Here is a 19,867-nt window from a genome sequence, read left to right on the forward strand (position 1 = left end):
GAGGTCATTTCCTGTATCTCGGGGGATTTATTTTCGGGAGGTATAACACGAGGAATACGAGGTCATTTCCTGTATCTTTTCTCTTCTCTCAGCCAAGTCCTTCCTCCTCCAGCCTGAGCTCCACCCACTCAGCACCCTCCCAGATGGTCAACTCCTCCAACAGCATCAGAGGTAGGTTATTTATACACATTGGAGGCTAGCCTACTAAATAGTTCATTGACTCTGTTTTTTTTGCTGGTCAGGGTAAGCTTCCTTGCGCTATGGATGACGATGGCACGATGTTTATCATTGAATCTACTTAAGGACTTGCTCTCCAAACCAACTAGCACTTTCACTCTTGAGTTGGCCTCACGAGGAAGGAAATTAAGTTAATGTATATATAATTTGATATACAGAAGAATATACAGTGCCTTGCGAAAGTATTCGCCCCCCTTGAACTTTGCGACCTTTTGCCACATTTCAGGCTTCAAACATAAAGATATAAAACTGTATTTTTTTGTGAAGAATCAACAACAAGTGGGACACAATCATGAAGTGGAACGACATTTATTGGATATTTCAAACTTTTTTAACAAATCAAAAACTGAAAAATTGGGCGTGCAAAATTATTCAGCCCCTTTACTTTCAGTGCAGCAAACTCTCTCCAGAAGTTCAGTGAGGATCTCTGAATGATCCAATGTTGACCTAAATGACTAATGATGATAAATACAATCCACCTGTGTGTAATCAAGTCTCCGTATAAATGCACCTGCACTGTGATAGTCTCAGAGGTCCGTTAAAAGCGCAGAGAGCATCATGAAGAACAAGGAACACACCAGGCAGGTCCGAGATACTGTTGTGAAGAAGTTTAAAGCCGGATTTGGATACAAAAAGATTTCCCAAGCTTTAAACATCCCAAGGAGCACTGTGCAAGCGATAATATTGAAATGGAAGGAGTATCAGACCACTGCAAATCTACCAAGACCTGGCCGTCCCTCTAAACTTTCAGCTCATACAAGGAGAAGACTGATCAGAGATGCAGCCAAGAGGCCCATGATCACTCTGGATGAACTGCAGAGATCTACAGCTGAGGTGGGAGACTCTGTCCATAGGACAACAATCAGTCGTATATTGCACAAATCTGGCCTTTATGGAAGAGTGACAAGAATAAAGCAATTTCTTAAAGATATCCATAAAAAGTGTTGTTTAAAGTTTGCCACAAGCCACCTGGGAAACACACCAAACATGTGGAAGAAGGTGCTCTTGTCAGATGAAACCAAAATTGAACTTTTTGGCAACAATGCAAAACGTTATGTTTGGCGTAAAAGCAACACAGCTGAACACACCATCCCCACTGTCAAACATGGTGGTGGCAGCATCATGGTTTGGGCCTGCTTATCTTCAGCAGGGACAGGGAAGATGGTTAAAATTGATGGGAAGATGGATGGAGCCAAATACAGGACCATTCTGGAAGAAAACCTGATGGAGTCTGCAAAAGACCTGAGACTGGGACGGAGATTTGTCTTCCAACAAGACAATGATCCAAAACAGAAAGCAAAATCTACAATGGAATGGTTCAAAAATAAACATATCCAGGTGTTAGAATGGCCAAGTCAAAGTCCAGACCTGAATCCAATCGAGAATCTGTGGAAAGAACTGAAAACTGCTGTTCACAAATGCTCTCCATCCAACCTCACTGAGCTCGAGCTGTTTTGCAAGGAGGAACGGGAAAAAATTTCAGTCTCTCAATGTGCAAAACTGATAGAGACATACCCCAAGCGATTTACAGCTGTAATCGCAGCAAAAGGTGGCGCTGCAAAATATTAACTTAAGGGGGCTGAATAATTTTGCACGCCCAATTTTTCAGTTTTTGATTTGTTAAAAAAGTTTGAAACATCCAATAAATGTCGTTCCACTTCATGATTGTGTCCCACTTGTTGTTGATTCTTCACAAAAAAATACAGTTTTATATCTTTATGTTTGAAGCCTGAAATGTGGCAAAAGGTCGCAAAGTTCAAGGGGGCCGAATACTTTCGCAAGGCACTGTACATAACTGTCTTATGATGTATATTATCTTGTTTGAGCAAATTAAGAAAAACTCTAGGCCCTAGCAATGAGCAGGGAAACTAAGACTTTGCTGTCTCTGTTAGTGTTCATGTCTTGTCTTGATGCTCTGTTCTCCTCTGTGTCCCTTCCCCCTGCGGTAGGCTCCCCGTCGCTGCCTGATAAATACCGGAACAATCGTGAGATGTTGATGCTGCTGCCTCCTCACCGTGAAAGACCCAGCTCCGCCATGTACCCCAACATCACTGAGAACGGACAGGTACAGGTACCGTACACCCACCATTCCTATCGTCTTCTATCACAATCTGGTCTCACAGTAGGAGTGCTGATCTCGGGTGAGTTTAACCTTTTAGATCCTAATGAATACGATTCGGTGGACAGAGGGACCTGATCCTAGATCAGCACATTGAGATGCTTTGTTGATACAGGCCCGGATCTTCTTATTGGAATGCTATGATACACTTCTTGGTGCAGCTAGAGGAGGAAGGGCCTCCTCTCTGAGCCTGGTTCCTCTCTAGGTCTCTTTCTTCCAGGTAGTATTACCTCCTATCTGAGCCTGGTTCCTCTCTAGGTTTCTTCCCTCTAGGTAGTATTACCTCCTGTCTGAGCCTGGTTCCTCTCTAGGTTTCTTCCCTCTAGGTAGTATTACCTTCTGTCTGAGCCTGGTTCCTCTCTAGGTTTCTGCCCTCTAGGTAGTATTACCTCATGTCTGAGCCTGGTTCCTCTCCATGTCTCTTCATTCTAGGTAGTATTACCTCATGTCTGAGCCTGGTTCCTCTCTAGGTTTCTTCCCTCTAGGTAGTATTACCTCCTATCTGAGCCTGGTTCCTCTCTAGGTTTCTTCCCTCTAGGTAGTATTACCTCATGTCTGAGCCTGGTTCCTCTCTAGGTTTCTTCCCTCTAGGTAGTATTGCCTGGCCTCTGTGCTTTTGCTATAGGCCATGTTACTGTACAAGCACTTTGTGACTGCTGATGTTAAAGTATTTTTAAATACATTTGATTGATACATTTATTGGTTGACTGATATGTATTTTCTGTTTCTCCAGCCAACCAACTTCCAGCGAGCGTTGTTCCACCAGGTGATTGGTCCATGCAAGCCCTGCAGCGACCCTAACCTGTCTGTGGCAGAGAAAGGTACTGTAGACCTAGCTATCATCTCAGTATGTTGCCTTTCAGTCTGTTATAGTCTGTTTCAGTCTCCTATAGTCTCCTATAGTCTCCTATAGTCTGTTATAGTCTACTATAGTCTGTTATAGTCTGTTATAGTGTGTTATAGTCTCTTATAGTCTGTTATAGTCTCGTATAGTCTGTTATAGTATCCTATAGTCTGTTATAGTCTCCTATAGTCTGTTATAGTCTCCTATAGTCTGTTATAGTGTGTTTCAGTCTCCTATAGTCTCCTATAGTCTCCTATAGTCTGTTATAGTCTCCTATAGTCTGTTAAAGTCTCCTATAGTCTGTTAAAGTCTGTTTCAGTCTCCTATAGTCTGTTATAGTCTCCTATAGTCTCCTGTAGTCTGTTAAAGTCTCCTATAGTCTCCTAACTCTGTTATAGTCTGTTATAGTCTGTTATAGTCTGTTATAGTCTGTTATAGTCTGTTATAGTCTCCAATAGTCTGTTTCAGTCTCTTATAGTCTGTTATAGTCTCCTATAGTCTGTTATAGTCTCCTATAGTCCGTTATAGTCTGTTATAGTCTCCTGTAGTCTGTTATAGTCTCCTATAGTCTGTCTGTTATAGTCTCATGTACTCTCTCTTTCCTGATTCACTCTGTTCTCCATGCCCAAACTATACTGTTCTCCATGCCCAAACTATACTGTTCTCCATGCCCAAACTATACTGTTCTCCATGCCCAAACTATACTGTTCTCCATGCCCAAACTATACTGTTCTCCATGCCCAAACTATACTGTTCTCCATGCCCAAACTATACTGTTCTCCATGCCCAAACTATACTGTTCTCCATGCCCAAACTATACTGTTCTCCATGCCTAAACTATACTTTTCACCATGCCCAAACTATACTGTTCTCCATGCCCAAATTATACTGTTCTCCATGCCCAAATTATACTGTTCTCATGCCCAAATTATACTGTTCTCCATGCCCAAATTATACTGTTCTCCATGCCCAAATTATACTGTTCTCCATGCCCAAATTATACTGTTCTCCATGCCCAAACTATACTGTTCTCCATGCCCAAATTATACTGTTCTCCATGCCCAAACTATACTGTTCTCATGCCCAAACTATACTGTTCTCATGCCCAAACTATACTGTTCTCCATGCCCAAACTATACTGTTCTCCATGCCCAAATTATACTGTTCTCCATGCCCAAATTATACTGTTCACCATGCCCAAACTATACTGTTCTCCATGCCCAAACTATACTGTTCACCATGCCCAAACTATACTGTTCTCCATGCCCAAATTATACTGTTCTCCATGCCCAAACTATACTGTTCTCCATGCCCAAACTGTATTTTCACTACTGTATGGTGGATACGTAACCAGGCCAGCTCAGTACAGCTTGTTTTGCCTGGACTCAGTATGTTAAAAGGGTGGAAGTCTGTCCTAATTTACCCCATGTTTTTGGTCTTTTTCAATCCCGTTGAGAACATAAGCTAGTACACTGTTTTATCTGTTCAGCCAGTTAGTGGTCCGTTCACAGACCCTCCTAATGCTTCAGCTAGTTTAAAATCCACTTCATCTTCTTTCTTTAGATGTCCCACTGTGGATCATTAGTAGAGTACTGCTCCGTCAGTCAGCACCAGCCTGTTGTTATAACTAAAGCCCTTTTCTTTATCGAAAGTAGTGACCATCTCTTGTACATTTCTCCCTTAGTGTGGTACACTGATGTGTAATTGGTCGTTCTCCTTTACGGTGTGGTACACTGATGTGTAATTGGTCGTTCTCCCTTACGGTGTGGTATACTGATGTGTAATTGGTCGTTCTCCCTTAGTGTGGTACACTGATGTGTAATTGGTCGTTCTCCTTTACGGTGTGGTACACTGATGTGTAATTGGTCGTTCTCCCTTACGGTGTGGTATACTGATGTGTAATTGGTCGTTCTCCCTTACGGTGTGGTATACTGATGTGTAATTGGTCGTTCTCCCTTACGGTGTGGTACACTGATGTGTAATTGGTCGTTCTCCCTTACGGTGTGGTATACTGATGTGTAATTGGTCGTTCTCCCTTACGGTGTGGTATACTGATGTGTAATTGGTCGTTCTCCCTTACGGTGTGGTATACTGATGTGTAATTGGTCATTCTCCCTTACGGTGTGGTACACTGATGTGTAATTGGTCGTTCTCCTTTACGGTGTGGTATACTGATGTGTAATTGGTCGTTCTCCCTTACGGTGTGGTACACTGATGTGTAATTGGTCGTTCTCCTTTACGGTGTGGTACACTGATGTGTAATTGGTCGTTCTCCCTTACGGTGTGGTATACTGATGTGTAATTGGTCGTTCTCCCTTACGGTGTGGTATACTGATGTGTAATTGGTCGTTCTCCCTTACGGTGTGGTATACTGATGTGTAATTGGTCGTTCTCCCTTACGGTGTGGTATACTGATGTGTAATTGGTCATTCTCCCTTACGGTGTGGTACACTGATGTGTAATTGGTCGTTCTCCCTTACGGTGTGGTACACTGATGTGTAATTGGTCGTTCTCCCTTACGGTGTGGTATACTGATGTGTAATTGGTCGTTCTCCCTTACGGTGTGGTACACTGATGTGTAATTGGTCGTTCTCCCTTAGTGTGGTGTACTGATGTGTAATTGGTTGTTCTCCCTTAGTGTGGTATACTGATGTGTAATTGGTCGTTCTCCCTTAGTGTGGTGTACTGATGTGTAATTGGTCGTTCTCCCTTAGTGTGGTACACTGATGTGTAATTGGTCGTTCTCCGTTACGGTGTGGTATACTGATGTGTAATTGGTCGTTCTCCCTTACGGTGTAGTACACTGATGTGTAATTGGTCGTTCTCCCTTACGGTGTAGTATACTGATGTGTAATTGGTCGTTCTCCCTTACGGTGTAGTATACTGATGTGTAATTGGTCGTTCTCCCTTACGGTGTGGTATACTGATGTGTAATTGGTCGTTCTCCCTTAGTGTGGTATACTGATGTGTAATTGGTCGTTCTCCCTTACGGTGTGGTATACTGATGTGTAATTGGTCGTTCTCCCTTACGGTGTGGTACACTGATGTGTAATTGGTCGCTCTCCCTTACGGTGTGGTATACTGATGTGTAATTGGTCGCTCTCCCTTACGGTGTGGTATACTGATGTGTAATTGGTCGTTCTCCCTTACGGTGTGGTATACTGATGTGTAATTGGTCGTTCTCCCTTACGGTGTGGTATACTGATGTGTAATTGGTCGTTCTCCCTTACGGTGTGGTATACTGATGTGTAATTGGTCGTTCTCCCTTACGGTGTAGTATACTGATGTGTAATTGGTTGTTCCTGTAAGTCAACATAAACCATTTAAACGATACATATGAACCCCCCAAAAACAGTACATTGACCACACTAATATAACTAACATTGCTTTCTTAAATCGTGCAAAAATCAAAACAGTAATGATGATTAAGTTGATTATAGTGATGATGATGTTGATTACACTGATAATCTTCATGATGACGAATCTGCCAATACTGAAGGTACTATTACATTAATTATACATTAAACACCTTATGAATCAGAAAGCCAAATGAACTGTTGCTGAGTGTAGAGTGGAGTGGTTGTGTTAATATCTGGTCTGTCCCTCTCCGGTTCCTGACCACTCCTAGTAGCTTACTGTTAGTATGAACAGTAGAGTGGAGTATATACATTACCTCTCTCCCCTCCAGTCCTGACCACTCCTAGCAGCTGGAGTCTGGACAGTGGTACCAGAGAGGTGTTGCCATTCCTGTCCACCCACGTTGGGAGTGTGATGGCCCCGCCTGTCCCGCCCCGCAGCCTGCCCCACGGTGAGTACAATACATGTGCAACAGAGGAGTGAACCACATCCCATGATCAGATGGCAGATGGTTCGACCAACAACTGATCTCTATCAGAATACAGTCGAGTGTTTTTGCGTTGTGTTGTGCCTTACGTTGGCATGCCAGACCCCTATAGATAACAACAAACACGGAATAAAGAAAGAAATTACACACATCACACGGCATATCTTTATTCAACACCCATTATATAGTTACACTGAGGCAGAACACTAATGAAAGGGCTGTTGAGATATTTTTCAATCATCGCTATGTATACAAAAGTATGTGGACACCCCGTCAAATTAGTGGATTTTCGCTATTTCAGCCACCACCCGTTGCTGACAGGGGTATAAAATCGAGCACACGGCCATGCAAACTCCATAGACAAACATCGGCCATAGAATGGCCCAGTACTGAAGAGCTCAGCGACTTTCAGCGTGGCACCGTCATAGGATTGGATGTCACCTTTCCAACAAGTCAGTTTGTCAAATTTCTACCCTGCTAGAGCTGCTACGGTCAATTGTAAATGCTGTTATTGTGAAGTGGAAACTTATCTGAGCAGCAATGGCTCAGCCGCAAATTGGTAGGCCACACATGCTCAGAGAATGGGACCACAAAGTGCTGAAGTGTGTAGCGCATTAAAAATGTCAAATGTCTACCCTGCTAGAGCTGCTACGGTCAAATGTAAGTACTGGTATTGTGAGGTGGAAACGACTAGGTGCAACATCAGCCGCAAAGTGGTAGGCCACACAAGCTCACAGAACACGTAGCGTGTAAAAAATCATCTGTCCTCGTTTGCAACACTCACTACAAGAGCTGTTCGCCGGGAACTTCATGAAATTGGTTTCCATGGCCGAGCAGCTGCACACAAGCCTAAGATCACCATGTGCAATGCCAAGACTCTGGAGCAGTGGAAATGTGTTAACTTGAGTGATCAATCATGCTTCACCATCTGCAGTGCGACGGACGAATCGGATGCCAGGAAAATGCTACCTGCCCCAATGCATAGTGCCAACTGTAAAGTTTGGTGGAGGAGGATTAATGATCTGTATCTTTTTTTCATGGTTCGTCTAGGCCCCCAAGTTCCATTGACTTGAAATCTTAATGCTACAGCATACATTCTAGGGTTCCAACTTTGTGTGAACAGTGTGGGAAAAATGTCCTGTTTCAGTATGACAATGCCCCCGTGCACAAAGCGAGGTCCATACAGAAATGGTTTGTCGAGATCGGTGTGGAAGAACTTGACTGGCCTGCACGAAGCCCTGACCTCAACCCGATCAAACACCTTTGGGATGAATTTAAATGCAGACTGCGTGCCAGGCCTAATCCCCCAACATCAGTGCCCGACCTCACTAATGCTTTTGTGGCTGAATGGAAGTCCCTGCTGCAATGTTCCAACATCTAGTGGAAAGCCTTCTCAGAAGAGTGGAGGCTGTTATAGCAGCAATGTTCCAACATCTAGTGGAAAGCCTTCCCAGAAGAGTGGAGGCTGGTATAGCAGCAATGTTCCAACATCTAGTGGAAAGCCTTCCCAGAAGAATGGAGGCTGTTATAGCAGCAATGTTCCAACATCTAGTGGAAAGCCTTCCCAGAAGAGTGGAGGCTGTTATAGCAGCAATGTTCCAACATCTAGTGGAAAGCCTTCCCAGAAGAGTAGAGGCTATTATAGCAGCAAAGGGGGGACCAACTCTATATTAATGACCATGATTTTGAAATGAGATGTTCGACGATCAGGTGTCCACATACTTTTGATCATATAGTGTATTCCCACTATTTCTTAATGTTGGGAATATGGTCCAGTGTTTTTTGGGGTCAAATATTGGTTTGTGTGTAAGTGGTAATTTACTGTATGTGTGTGTATGTGATGTGATGGTAATCATAATAATATGTTGTTAACCATGACATGACCTTTGTGATCAGCACAATGCATCTCTGAGGTCATTAAAGATCCCATGGCACTTATCGTAAAAGTAGGGGTGTTAATCCCGGTGTCCTGGCTAAATTCCCAATCTGGCCCTCAAACCATTCACGGTCACCTAATAATCCCCAGTTAACAATTGGCTCATTCATCCCCCTCCTCTCTCCTGTAACTATTCCCCAGGTCGTTGCTGTAAATGAGAATGTGTTCTCAGTCAATTTACCTGTTAAAATAACAGAGAAATATATATATGTTTTTAAAGCACTCACAGGTGCATATTGTTTCAATTCCACTGCAACTGTAATGTCAGTGTACTTCATGAATTTAAATGGAATTGAATTCAATTGAATTTAAATGGAATTCAATTGAATTTAAATGGATTTCAATTGATTTTAAATGGTTTTGACTTGAATTTAAATGAAATTTAATTTAAATGGTTTTGAATTGAATTTAAATGGAATTGAATTGAATTTAAATGGAATTCAATTGACCCCAACCCTGATTGGCGTTGATGGTGCAGTTTACTGCAATTTGGTGCCATTTTTTGTTTGTTTTATGGGAACATCTGATTCCAATCGAATCCTCAAGGAGTTATTCAACTGTACCCCTTTCCAACGTTGATCTCAGTGTCAGTGTAGCTCTCCTTTATACCTGTATGACTGTTGTAGACAACCAGTCCTGTTTCAGCCTGTCCAGTAGTACAGCAAGTTTGGTAGATGATGAGCGGCAAGTGAATTAGCCAACAATGCTAATTTAGCATAATTAGTCTATTTAAACGCTATGCACATGTCCTACCTGATTCTATTCCCACCATCTACCCCCCAACCCTGATCCTATCCCCACCATCTACCCCCCAACCCTGATCCTATCCCCACCATCTACCCATCAACCCTGATCCTATCCCCACCATCTACCCCCCCAACCCTGATCCTACCTGATTATATCCCCACCATCTACCCACCAACCCTGATCCTATCCCCACCATCTACCCCCCCAACCCTGATCCTACCTGATTATATCCCCACCATCTACCCACCAACCCTGATCCTATCCCCACCATCTACCCCCCAACCCTGATCTTGTCCCCACCATCTACCCATCAACCCTGACCCAACCCCACCATCTACCCCCCAACCCTGATCCTACCTGATTATATCCCCTCCATCTACCCCCAACCCTGATCTTATCCCCACCATCTACCCCCCAACCCTGATCCTATCCCCACCATCTACCCATCAACCCTGATCCTATCCCTACCATCTACCCCCCAACCCTGACCCAACCCCACCATCTACCCCCCAACCCTGACCCAACCCCACCATCTACCCCCCAACCCTGATCCTATCCCCACCATCTACCCCCCAACCCTGATCCTATCCCCACCATCTACCCCCCAACCCTGTACCCAACCCCACCATCTACCCACCAACCCTGATCCTATCCCCACCATCTACCCACCAACCCTGATCCTATCCCCACCATCTACCCCCAACCCTGATCTTATCCCCACCATCTACCCCCCAACCCTGATCCTATCCCCACCATCTACCCCCCAACCCTGATCCTATCCCCACCATCTACCCCCCAACTCTGATCCTACCTGATCCTATCCCCACCATCTACCCATCAACCCTGATCCTATCCCTAACATCTACCCCCCAACCCTGACCCAACCCCACCATCTACCCGCCAACCCTGATCCTATCCCCACCATCTACCCGCCAACCCTGATCCTATCCCTACCATCTACCCCCCCAACCCTGACCCAACCCCACCATCTACCCCCCAACCTTGATCCTACCTGTTCCTCTCAAGGGGACTGTTCTGTAGCTTAGTCAGAGGCCTGTTTATCCTTCTCCAGATCTATCTCTTTCTACCCCCCCTCCAGCACCACCACCCCACCCCCCTCTCTCTATGGTTTAGTTCTGTATTTTTCCAACCAACCAATCCGTTGTTCTGTCCTGCTGTGTGTCTCTTCCTATAGGACACTTCTCCATGCACTTTGATGCTTTCCACCACCAGAACAGCGACCTCCCTCCAGCTCTCCCTGCGCGCTCCTCTTTACGAAAGGTACCCTCCTCCCTGACCCGCCCTGGCCTAGTGTAGCCTCCCGTCCTGACCCGTTCAGTCCAGACCTGGGTTCAAGTACTATATTCAAATCCTTTTGAGGATTTTGCTTTAGCCCGACTGAAGTTTGAGATTGCAAACGTTTTCAGTTTTGGTGTCTTACTCATGTAGTGTGTATAGTTTTCATATCAGCCCTCGGGCTTCCAGCCTACACATCGTTTCTATTATCAGTATGTGTTTCTATCTGTATTGTTTATCACTTGTTTTCTTTGATGGAAATAAAGTTTAACCATTTTGTTTTAATGAGTTTTGGTCTCAATCAAGCACAGATAAAGCATATGAAGTGATTTCAAATAGTATTTGAACCCATATCTGTTCCAGTTTTGTCCTGTTCCAGTTTTGTCCTGTTCCAGTTTTGTCCTGTTCCAGTTTTGTCCTGGTCCAGTTTTGTCTGGTCCAGTTTTGTCTGGCCTGGTCTGTTCCCCCCTCTACTCCAGTCACCTCTCAGACCGTCAGTATCAGTGAGCAGGGCTAAAGGAACACTAGGCTGTAGAGTATTGTAAAACTGTAGAGATGCTTGTTGCTCCGTGTGTGATTGTGTATGTCATGTATTGTATGTGTGACTGTGTTTTTGACACATTTGTCTTTTTATTTATTTTTATGAACCCATCCACCATTTTACATATACAGTACCAGTCAAAAGTTTGGGCACATCTACTCATTCCAGGGTTTTTCTATATTTCTATTGTTTTCTACATTGTAGAATAATAGTGGAGACATCAAAACTATGAAATAACACATACGGAATCAAGTAGTAACCAAAAAAAAATCTTCAACAAATCAAAATATATTTTAGTTTCTTCAAAGTAGCCACCCTTTGCCTTGTTGACAGCTTTGCACACACTTGGCATTCTCCCACGTTGTAATCTTCGACCACTAGACGAACATTCTGGTTCTCTGCTCGGAGCCTTTTGAAAGTGGGGTACTGGGCATGTCGTCTGTACTAATTCATGGAGATATTGTTCATTATTAGAGAGCAGGGTGTTCTTCAGATCCCTATCCTGTTGTAACAAGGCCATTTTCATTTTGTTGTGAGTTAGCATAGCTACGATCGGACAGGACCTTCCCTCCGCTCTGCCACTGAAACAGTGAGCCCTTTGAAAATCAATAGTATCCACCTGCTCGTCCGTCATTTTGAGATTACGTTTCATGAACACCTTGACTTTTTCCTCCGTTGTCTGTTTTAGTTTTTCTCCTCTATTATTCCCATTATAACAATATTATTCTTCCTACTTCTGCACTTCAGAACAAGTCATTCGGCTTTCGTTGTTTTTTTAGGGAGTCCGCGGTAGTTTTTTAGGGAGTCCGCGGTCGTTTTTTAGGGAGTCCGCGGTCGTTTTTTTAGGGAGTCCACTGTCGTTTTTTTAGGGAGTCCACTGTCGTTTTTTTAGGGAGTCCTCTGTCGTTTTTTTAGGGAGTCCTCTGTCGTTTTTTTAGGGAGTCCGCGGTAGTTTTTTAGGGAGTCCGCGGTAGTTTTTTTAGGGAGTCCGCGGTAGTTTTTTTAGGGAGTCCGCTGTAGTTTTTTAGGGAGTCCGCTGTAGTTTTTTTAGGGAGTCCGCGGTAGTTTTTTAGGGAGTCCGCGGTAGTTTTTTAGGGAGTCCGGTAGTTTTTTTAGGGAGTCCACGGTAGTTTTTTAGGGAGGCCGCGGTAGTTTTTTAGGAAGTCCTCTGTAGTTTTTTTAGGGAGTCCACGGTAGTTTTTTAGGGAGTCCGCGGTAGTTTTTCAGGGAGTCCGCGGTAGTTCTTTAGGGAGTCCACTGTCGTTTTTTTAGGGAGTCCACTGTCGTTTTTTTAGGGAGTCCTCTGTCGTTTTTTTAGGGAGTCCTCTGTCGTTTTTTTAGGGAGTCCTCTGTCGTTTTTTTTAGGGAGTCCTCTGTCGTTTTTTTAGGGAGTCCTCTGTAGTTCTTTTAGGGAGTCCTCTGTCGTTTTTTTAGGGAGTCCTCTGTCGTTTTTGAGTCCTCTGTCGTTTTTGAGTCCTCTGTCGTTTTTTTAGGGAGTCCTCTGTCGTTTTTTTAGGGAGTCCTCTGTCGTTTTTTTAGGGAGTCCTCTGTCGTTTTTTTAGGGAGTCCTCTGTCGTTTTTTTAGGGAGTCCTCTGTAGTTCTTTTAGGGAGTCCTCTGTCGTTTTTTTAGGGAGTCCTCTGTCGTTTTTGAGTCCTCTGTCGTTTTTTTAGGGAGTCCTCTGTCGTTTTTTTAGGGAGTCCTCTGTCGTTTTTTTAGGGAGTCCTCTGTCGTTTTTTTAGGGAGTCCTCTGTCGTTTTTTTAGGGAGTCCTCTGTCGTTTTTTTAGGGAGTCCTCTGTCGTTTTTTTAGGGAGTCCTCTGTCGTTTTTTTAGGGAGTCCTCTGTCGTTCTTTTAGGGAGTCCTCTGTCGTTTTTTTAGGGAGTCCTCTGTCGTTTTTTTAGGGAGTCCTCTGTCGTTTTTTTAGGGAGTCCTCTGTCGTTTTTTTAGGGAGTCCTCTGTCGTTCTTTTAGGGAGTCCTCTGTCGTTTTTTTAGGGAGTCCTCTGTCGTTTTTGAGTCCTCTGTCGTTTTTTTAGGGAGTCCTCTGTCGTTTTTTTAGGGAGTCCTCTGTCGTTTTTTTAGGGAGTCCTCTGTCGTTTTTTTAGGGAGTCCTCTGTCGTTTTTTTAGGGAGTCCTCTGTCGTTTTTTTAGGGAGTCCTCTGTCGTTTTTTTAGGGAGTCCTCTGTCGTTTTTTTAGGGAGTCCTCTGTAGTTTTTTTAGGGAGTCCTCTGTCGTTTTTTTAGGGAGTCCTCTGTCGTTTTTTTATATCTTGTTTTCCACTCATATTTCTTCCATTTTATTACTGAAATCCATTCCCTGTTTTTAAGGCCTTAACCTCCCCCTGTAGCCCAGGCAATAGATCCAGTTGTTTTAACTTCTCGCTCATACTTGTAAGTTATAAAAACCTTCCCCTACAATGTTACATTTGGAATGCTAGACGGCTGCTTCCCTTCAGTTTCTCTCTCAGAGCTCGAGGAAAGCTCTTCTCTTGTTCGCTTCGATTATATCTGATTCTTATTCGAGCATATCAAAAATGTTGATCTATAAATAGTTCAAGGTTCTCTATGTTATTCAGAATGTTTGCTTTCGCAGTTATCAGCTAATCCTCAATTTTATATGATTAATTCATGGGACAAGCTGTGCCTCCCACACTGCAACCTGCTACGTCATCAACCACCTCCTTGACACATTGGTCTTTCAGTTTAGCTTTAGTTTGCTTTATATCTGTGCTTGGTTGTTTTCATCTTGTTTTTACGCCATACAACAAATGTATCTATAAGAGTAACCCTTTGTCCCATTGTTTTCCTCCACAGTCAGCCTTGCACCCTATACCTGCCTCGCCCACCAGTCCCCAGTCCCAGTCCGGCCTGGATGGCAGTAACTCTACCCTGTCTGGTAGCGCCTCCTCCGGCGTCTCCTCCCTGAGCGAGAGCAACTTCATGGGCCAGTCATGTTCCACCGAGTCCCATGGAACAACCAGACACCCAGCAGATGCCCTGGATACTGTCTCCGTCACCCCCAGCATGGCACACTCTACCTGGGCCACGGACGGAGAGGACCTGGGCATGGACTCCCCCTCTGGTTCCTACCTGCCTGTGCGCTACAGTGTCTCTGAGTCAGAGATCCTGGATGGCTCCAAGCCCCCTCCCTGTCGTAGCCACTCCTCCCCTGGGGTGATCACCCCACTCATCACCAATATCGTGGTTCCAATCAGCCCCGTCCTCCCAGAGGCCCATACCCTTAACATCCAGAACCTGCCCCACTACCGCCACCAGCCTCCGCCTGCCCTGCCCCCCAAGCCCTACCTGAGAGAGGGGTGTATTCCTGAGGAGGAGGGGTGTATACCAGCCAGGCCCATGCCCATGCCACGCAAGATCTCTCAGCCTCTCATCACCTCTAAGGAAGAGCAGGCCAAAGTGGCGTGGGAGCACGGCATCGCCGAAGAGTGAAGAGGAGGCCTGGGGGTGTATTCAGACAGTGATGTGAAACATTCTGAACATTCCAGATAGAAATAGATTAGATAGAGCAGACGCACATGATTTCCCCTTATTCTTTCTGACAGACAATCATATATGTTCTACATTAAATATATTTCTATCTGAATGTTCTGTAATGTTACATTCTCCTGAACTGGCACTTGGTTGGTCGAGGCATGGTTGGTCGAGACATGGTTGGTCGAGGCATGGTTGGTCGAGGCATGGTTGGTCGAGACATGGTTGGTCGAGGCATGGTTGGTCGAGGCATGGTTGGTCGAGACATGGTTGGTCGAGACATGGTTGGTCGAGGCATGGTTGGTCGAGGCATGCCCATTGGGACAGTGACACATTTTGTGTTGTTTTGGCTCTGTAGTCCAGCACTTTGAATTTACAATGATACTATGACTATGAGGTTCAAGTAAACTGTGCTTACAGCACTCAATGTACACAATCTCCCCATTTTAAGGGACTCAAAGTATTGGGACAAATTCACATATATTTATTTTAAAGTAGTAACAAGTTAAGTATTTCGTCCCATATTCCTAGCACGCAATGGTTACATCAAGCTTGTGACAAATATGTTGGATGCATTAGCTGTTTGTTTTGGTTTTGTTTCAGATTATTTTGTGCCCAATATAAATGAATGGTAAATAATATATTGTGCTTTATTGTAAATAAGAATAGAATATGTTTCTAAACACTTCTACATTAATGTGGATTCGACCATGATTACGGATAATCCTGAATGAATCGTGAATAATGACGAGTGAGAAAGTTACAGATGCACAAATATCACCCACCCACCACCACCACCACCACACCTGCCTAACCTCCCCTGTTATTGTAATGGTGATTGTAAAATAAGAATTTGTTCTTAACTGACTTGCCTTGTTAAATAAAATACAATTAAAATAAAAAAATGTTTTGCAGAAAATAGTCAATAATGAATTATTTTGTCATAGTTAAGAACAAATTGTCATCCAATAGACTTGGATTAAATTACCAATATCCCCATCCACGTGGAAATCCTGCAAGAGTTCTATGAAGGCCGATTAGATGATGGTCTGATCACAGTCAGTCTCCTGTTAATATTTGTTTTACTTTTGATGCCAGCAAAATAAGAATGTGTTCTTAACTGATTTGCCTAATTAAATAAAGGTTAAATAAAGATAAAATTCAAGATTAATTCAAGACTGTCCATAATCATGGTAACATTCACATGAATGTAGAAGTGTTTAGAAACATAATCTATTCTTATTTACAATGTGTGACTCCAAAATGACACAATACATCATTTACCATTCATTTCTATACGAATATGGTACCAACTATTAAACTTTGAACTACTTCAATCAATTCACATATAAGTGAATTTGTCCCAATACTTTCGGTCCACTAAAATGGAGGGAACTATGTACAAAAACTGCTGTAATTTGTAAAACGGTTCAACCGATATGGATGAAAATGCCCTCAAATTAAAGCTGACAGTCTGCACTTTAACCTCATGGTCATTGTATCATTTGAAAGTACAGAGACAAAACAACAACAACATGTGTCACTGTCCCAATACTTTTGGAGATCACTGTAGTTTACATGTTGTTAACAATTTAAGCCAACCCCATCTGTTTTGCCCCATAGTTACGCACAAATCGGTTTTGTTGCTAAACAACCAACGTGTGTGTGTGTGTGTGTGTGTGTGGTATGGGGCTCAGTCTTTTCATTTGAATGTCCTTTCTCTAAATTGTCTCACGTATTACATACACAGACCTTTTGGAAACATTTGAATCTGTACAGTAATTCTAATTTATTGATAGTTCAGGTCCACATGCAGGTTCCAAATCATTGCACAAAGGGAAAACATGGATTTATGAACCAATTGCCAGACATTTAATTCATTTAGTTAATTGAAGCAAAGCTGGGATAGAGTAAAGCTCGCTAGACCATGACCTATGACCTTTTTTCAGTTTTAGAGAAGCAGCACTTAAGCACTTAGTTCTGCAGCGCCAAAACCCACTAGTTTTATTCTACTCTCACTTGTATTGTATGAAGAAATGAAGATGGGTTAAGGTTAAGTAGATTCTTGGGTTGTATTGGGCTTCGGATAGATTAGTATTATTGTTGAGGTGTGGTAGTCTTTATATTATGATTGTTTATTAATTAACTTACCTTTTATAGGGCACTAAAGTGGTTTTGGTTTAATAATAATAAACTCAGCGATGCAACTAGCTAAGAGAGAGAGAGAGAGAGAGAGAGAGATCAGAGAGAGAGATCAGAACAGATCACGCCTCTTGATAAACACACACTTCCTCCTCCTTGCGAGGAGGAGGAATTGCCTCGACAGACAGACAGTAAGAGGCTTAAATAGTGTTGTAATGCTTCGTAACACAGTCGTCCTCTTTTATAGCTGTGCCACAGCCAGATCACTCAGCCACTAGAAAGACGTATTATCCATTATGGGAATAACTGCCTGGCTGGTGAATGCAAGCCATTTCAAAGATGTCACGTTGCAGTCTTAGAGGCTGCTCAAGTCTTTACCATTATGGTTTATGGGAATAACTGCCTGGCTGGTGAATGCAAGCCATTTCAAAGATGTCACGTTGCAGTCTTAGACGCTGCTCAAGTCTTTATTTTGGGTTGGTTGGTTTATTAAAAGGTAATTTTCTGTTCAGTTGGCAGTATGTTACACACTACAGTACAAAGAAAAGTATATTTTTAGAGGAGATTAAAAAATGTGCAAGTTTATTATTATGTGTAGTTAAATAATGATATATAGTATATTAATATTATATTATTTATACATGAATCCCTATACCACGGATTGACTGAGGGGAATCGATAACTTGATGATGACTATGTAAAAACAGAACAATATGCAAGATAAGACGAGGGCATTAAAGCCACTGTAGCTGCTTAGTGATGTGCACTTGAATCTGGGAAGACATGAACATTGGAATAACATAATTTAGATGGATGATATTTATAGAAAAAACGATTATTGTAATTGTGTGATTTGTTTAAGTTTTTTATTTGGTAGTTTTATGTGTGCATGTTCCATTCTGTGAAATAAGTGATTTAACCCTGGCTAGTACTGCCCACTGGACTACCTGACGCATGCTAGGAGCAGAGAATAGACTGAACTAAAGATATCCTTGTTTCTAATCATTGATATGTATTGACTATTCAGTGCTGATCACAATGTACAGCTGATTCTGCTTTTAGATGTCTGTATGCATCCTCCCTCCCTGCCTCCTTCGAGAGACACTCCAATGACTCTCTCCTGTATCTGCCTTGTGTTCTGATATGCTTTGTGACAACACTGCTGGTGCTTCACAGACACAGATCCTGGATCAGAGCCTGCTCCACATCCAATTCCTTTCTTCTTCCAGCTTGTTGTTCAGATGTGTGTCTGTCTTTCTGTCTGTCTGTCTGTCTGTCTGTCTGTCTGTCTGTCTGTCTGTCTGTCTGTCTGTCTGTCTGTCTGTGTCTCTCTCTCTCTTTCTGTCTGTCTCTCTCTCTCTTTCTGTCTCTCTCTCTCTTTCTGTCTGTCTCTCTGTCTGTCTGTCTGTCTCTTTCTGTCTCTCTCTCTCTCTCTCTCTCAATACAGTAGGCCTAAGGTCTGTTGTTTTGGATAGCTGAAAGGGGAGATTTGATAACCATGAAGTGGGGTATTTGTTTCTCATTATTTATAAGACTGTCTTTCTCTCACCTGTGTAAATACATTTGTTGTTTTTTTAAATTTTATTAACATTATTGTATATCATTACCATAGTACAAAATGTTGGACTTGTAGCTGATAGAGGTACGACAGCTTCCATTGACCATTGACCTTTTTCAAGAGGCATTATTATTAACGAGACGGTTACAGGAAGTGTGTTTTTCAATGTGTGTGTGTTTCTGTGTGTGTGTGTGTGTGTGTTTCTGTGTGTGTGTGTGTGTGTGTGTGTGTGTGTGTGTGTGTGTGTTTCTGTGTGTGTGTGTGTGTGTTTCTGCGTGTGTGTGTGTGTTTCTGTCTGTGTGTGTGTGTGTGTGTGTTTCTGTCTGTGTGTGTGTGTGTGTGTTTCTGTCTGTGTGTGTGTGTGTGTGTGTGTGTGTGTTTCTGTCTGTGTGTGTGTGTGTGTGTGTGTGTTTCTGTCTGTGTGTGTGTGTGTGTGTGTGTGTGTGTGTGTGTGTGTGTGTGTGTGTGTGTGTGTGTTTCTGTGTGTGTGTGTGTGTGTGTGTGTGTGTGTGTGTGTGTGTGTGTGTGTGTGTGTGTGTGTGTGTGTGTGTGTGTGTGTGTGTGTGTGTGTGTGTGTGTTTCTGTCTGTGTGTGTGTGTGTGTGTGTGTGTGTAGATACTCTAGACTGGCTTCAATTCTACCATCCGATCTTGAGAACGTTTTCTTATTTGTATTTTCTTTTGACGGTGGCTCTCATGTCCTAATGTTCTCCTTCACAGTGGGGGGGGGGGGGTTTCCATCCTGTACTTTCCCCTCGTCTCAGAAGGGACATGGCTACATACAGTATAGACTACTCTAAGTAATGGGGGTATAGGTGCAGGCCTCCTTATGTAGAAGGACTTTTATTTTGAAGTGAATCGACTGAATTTAATTTATTTTCTAATGTTTATATGTATTTAATAGAGAACGTATATGATATCGGAACACATGATATAACACTTGAACCAAGTCAAAAGCAATGTCACACACTACTACTGTCCGGTCTATGGCTGTTTCGTGTCCGTTATGTGATGATTGTACTCTTTGTGATGATGGAACTCAAGCTCAAGAGAAGGAAGTGTTGAAAATGCACCTGGAAGGTTATCCATTGTCCTGTGAGAAGGACTTACACAC

The 19,867-nt window shown here is 43.1% G+C and overlaps 1 protein-coding gene across 28 annotated transcripts in view; it reads left to right on the forward strand.

Moving 5' to 3' along the window:
• The window catches only part of dock3 (dedicator of cytokinesis 3), a 398,499-nt gene extending 383,281 nt beyond the window's left edge, over nucleotides 1–15,218 (forward strand). For 18 of the 28 annotated variants that reach the window (XM_090242004.1, XM_090242010.1, XM_090242012.1 and 15 more), the window contains 6 exons: nucleotides 93–170; nucleotides 2,183–2,308; nucleotides 3,090–3,177; nucleotides 6,889–7,008; nucleotides 10,923–11,008; nucleotides 14,377–15,213. In XM_090242004.1, coding sequence (XP_090098130.1) covers nucleotides 93–170; nucleotides 2,183–2,308; nucleotides 3,090–3,177; nucleotides 6,889–7,008; nucleotides 10,923–11,008; nucleotides 14,377–15,012 — 1,134 coding nt within the window. In that variant the 3' untranslated portion in view covers nucleotides 15,013–15,213. Of the gene's footprint in view, nucleotides 1–92; nucleotides 172–2,182; nucleotides 2,309–3,089; nucleotides 3,178–6,888; nucleotides 7,009–10,922; nucleotides 11,009–14,376 lie in introns of all 28 variants that reach the window. The other 10 variants (XM_090242011.1, XM_090242016.1, XM_036984230.2 and 7 more) reach the window with 5 other exon arrangements.
• The last annotated feature ends 4,649 nt before the right edge of the window (nucleotides 15,219–19,867 follow it).

This window comes from Oncorhynchus mykiss, chromosome 7, assembly GCF_057628025.1.
Source record: "Oncorhynchus mykiss isolate SJ-2025 chromosome 7, ASM5762802v1, whole genome shotgun sequence".
In the NCBI taxonomy this organism is placed as follows: Eukaryota; Metazoa; Chordata; class Actinopteri; order Salmoniformes; family Salmonidae; genus Oncorhynchus; species Oncorhynchus mykiss.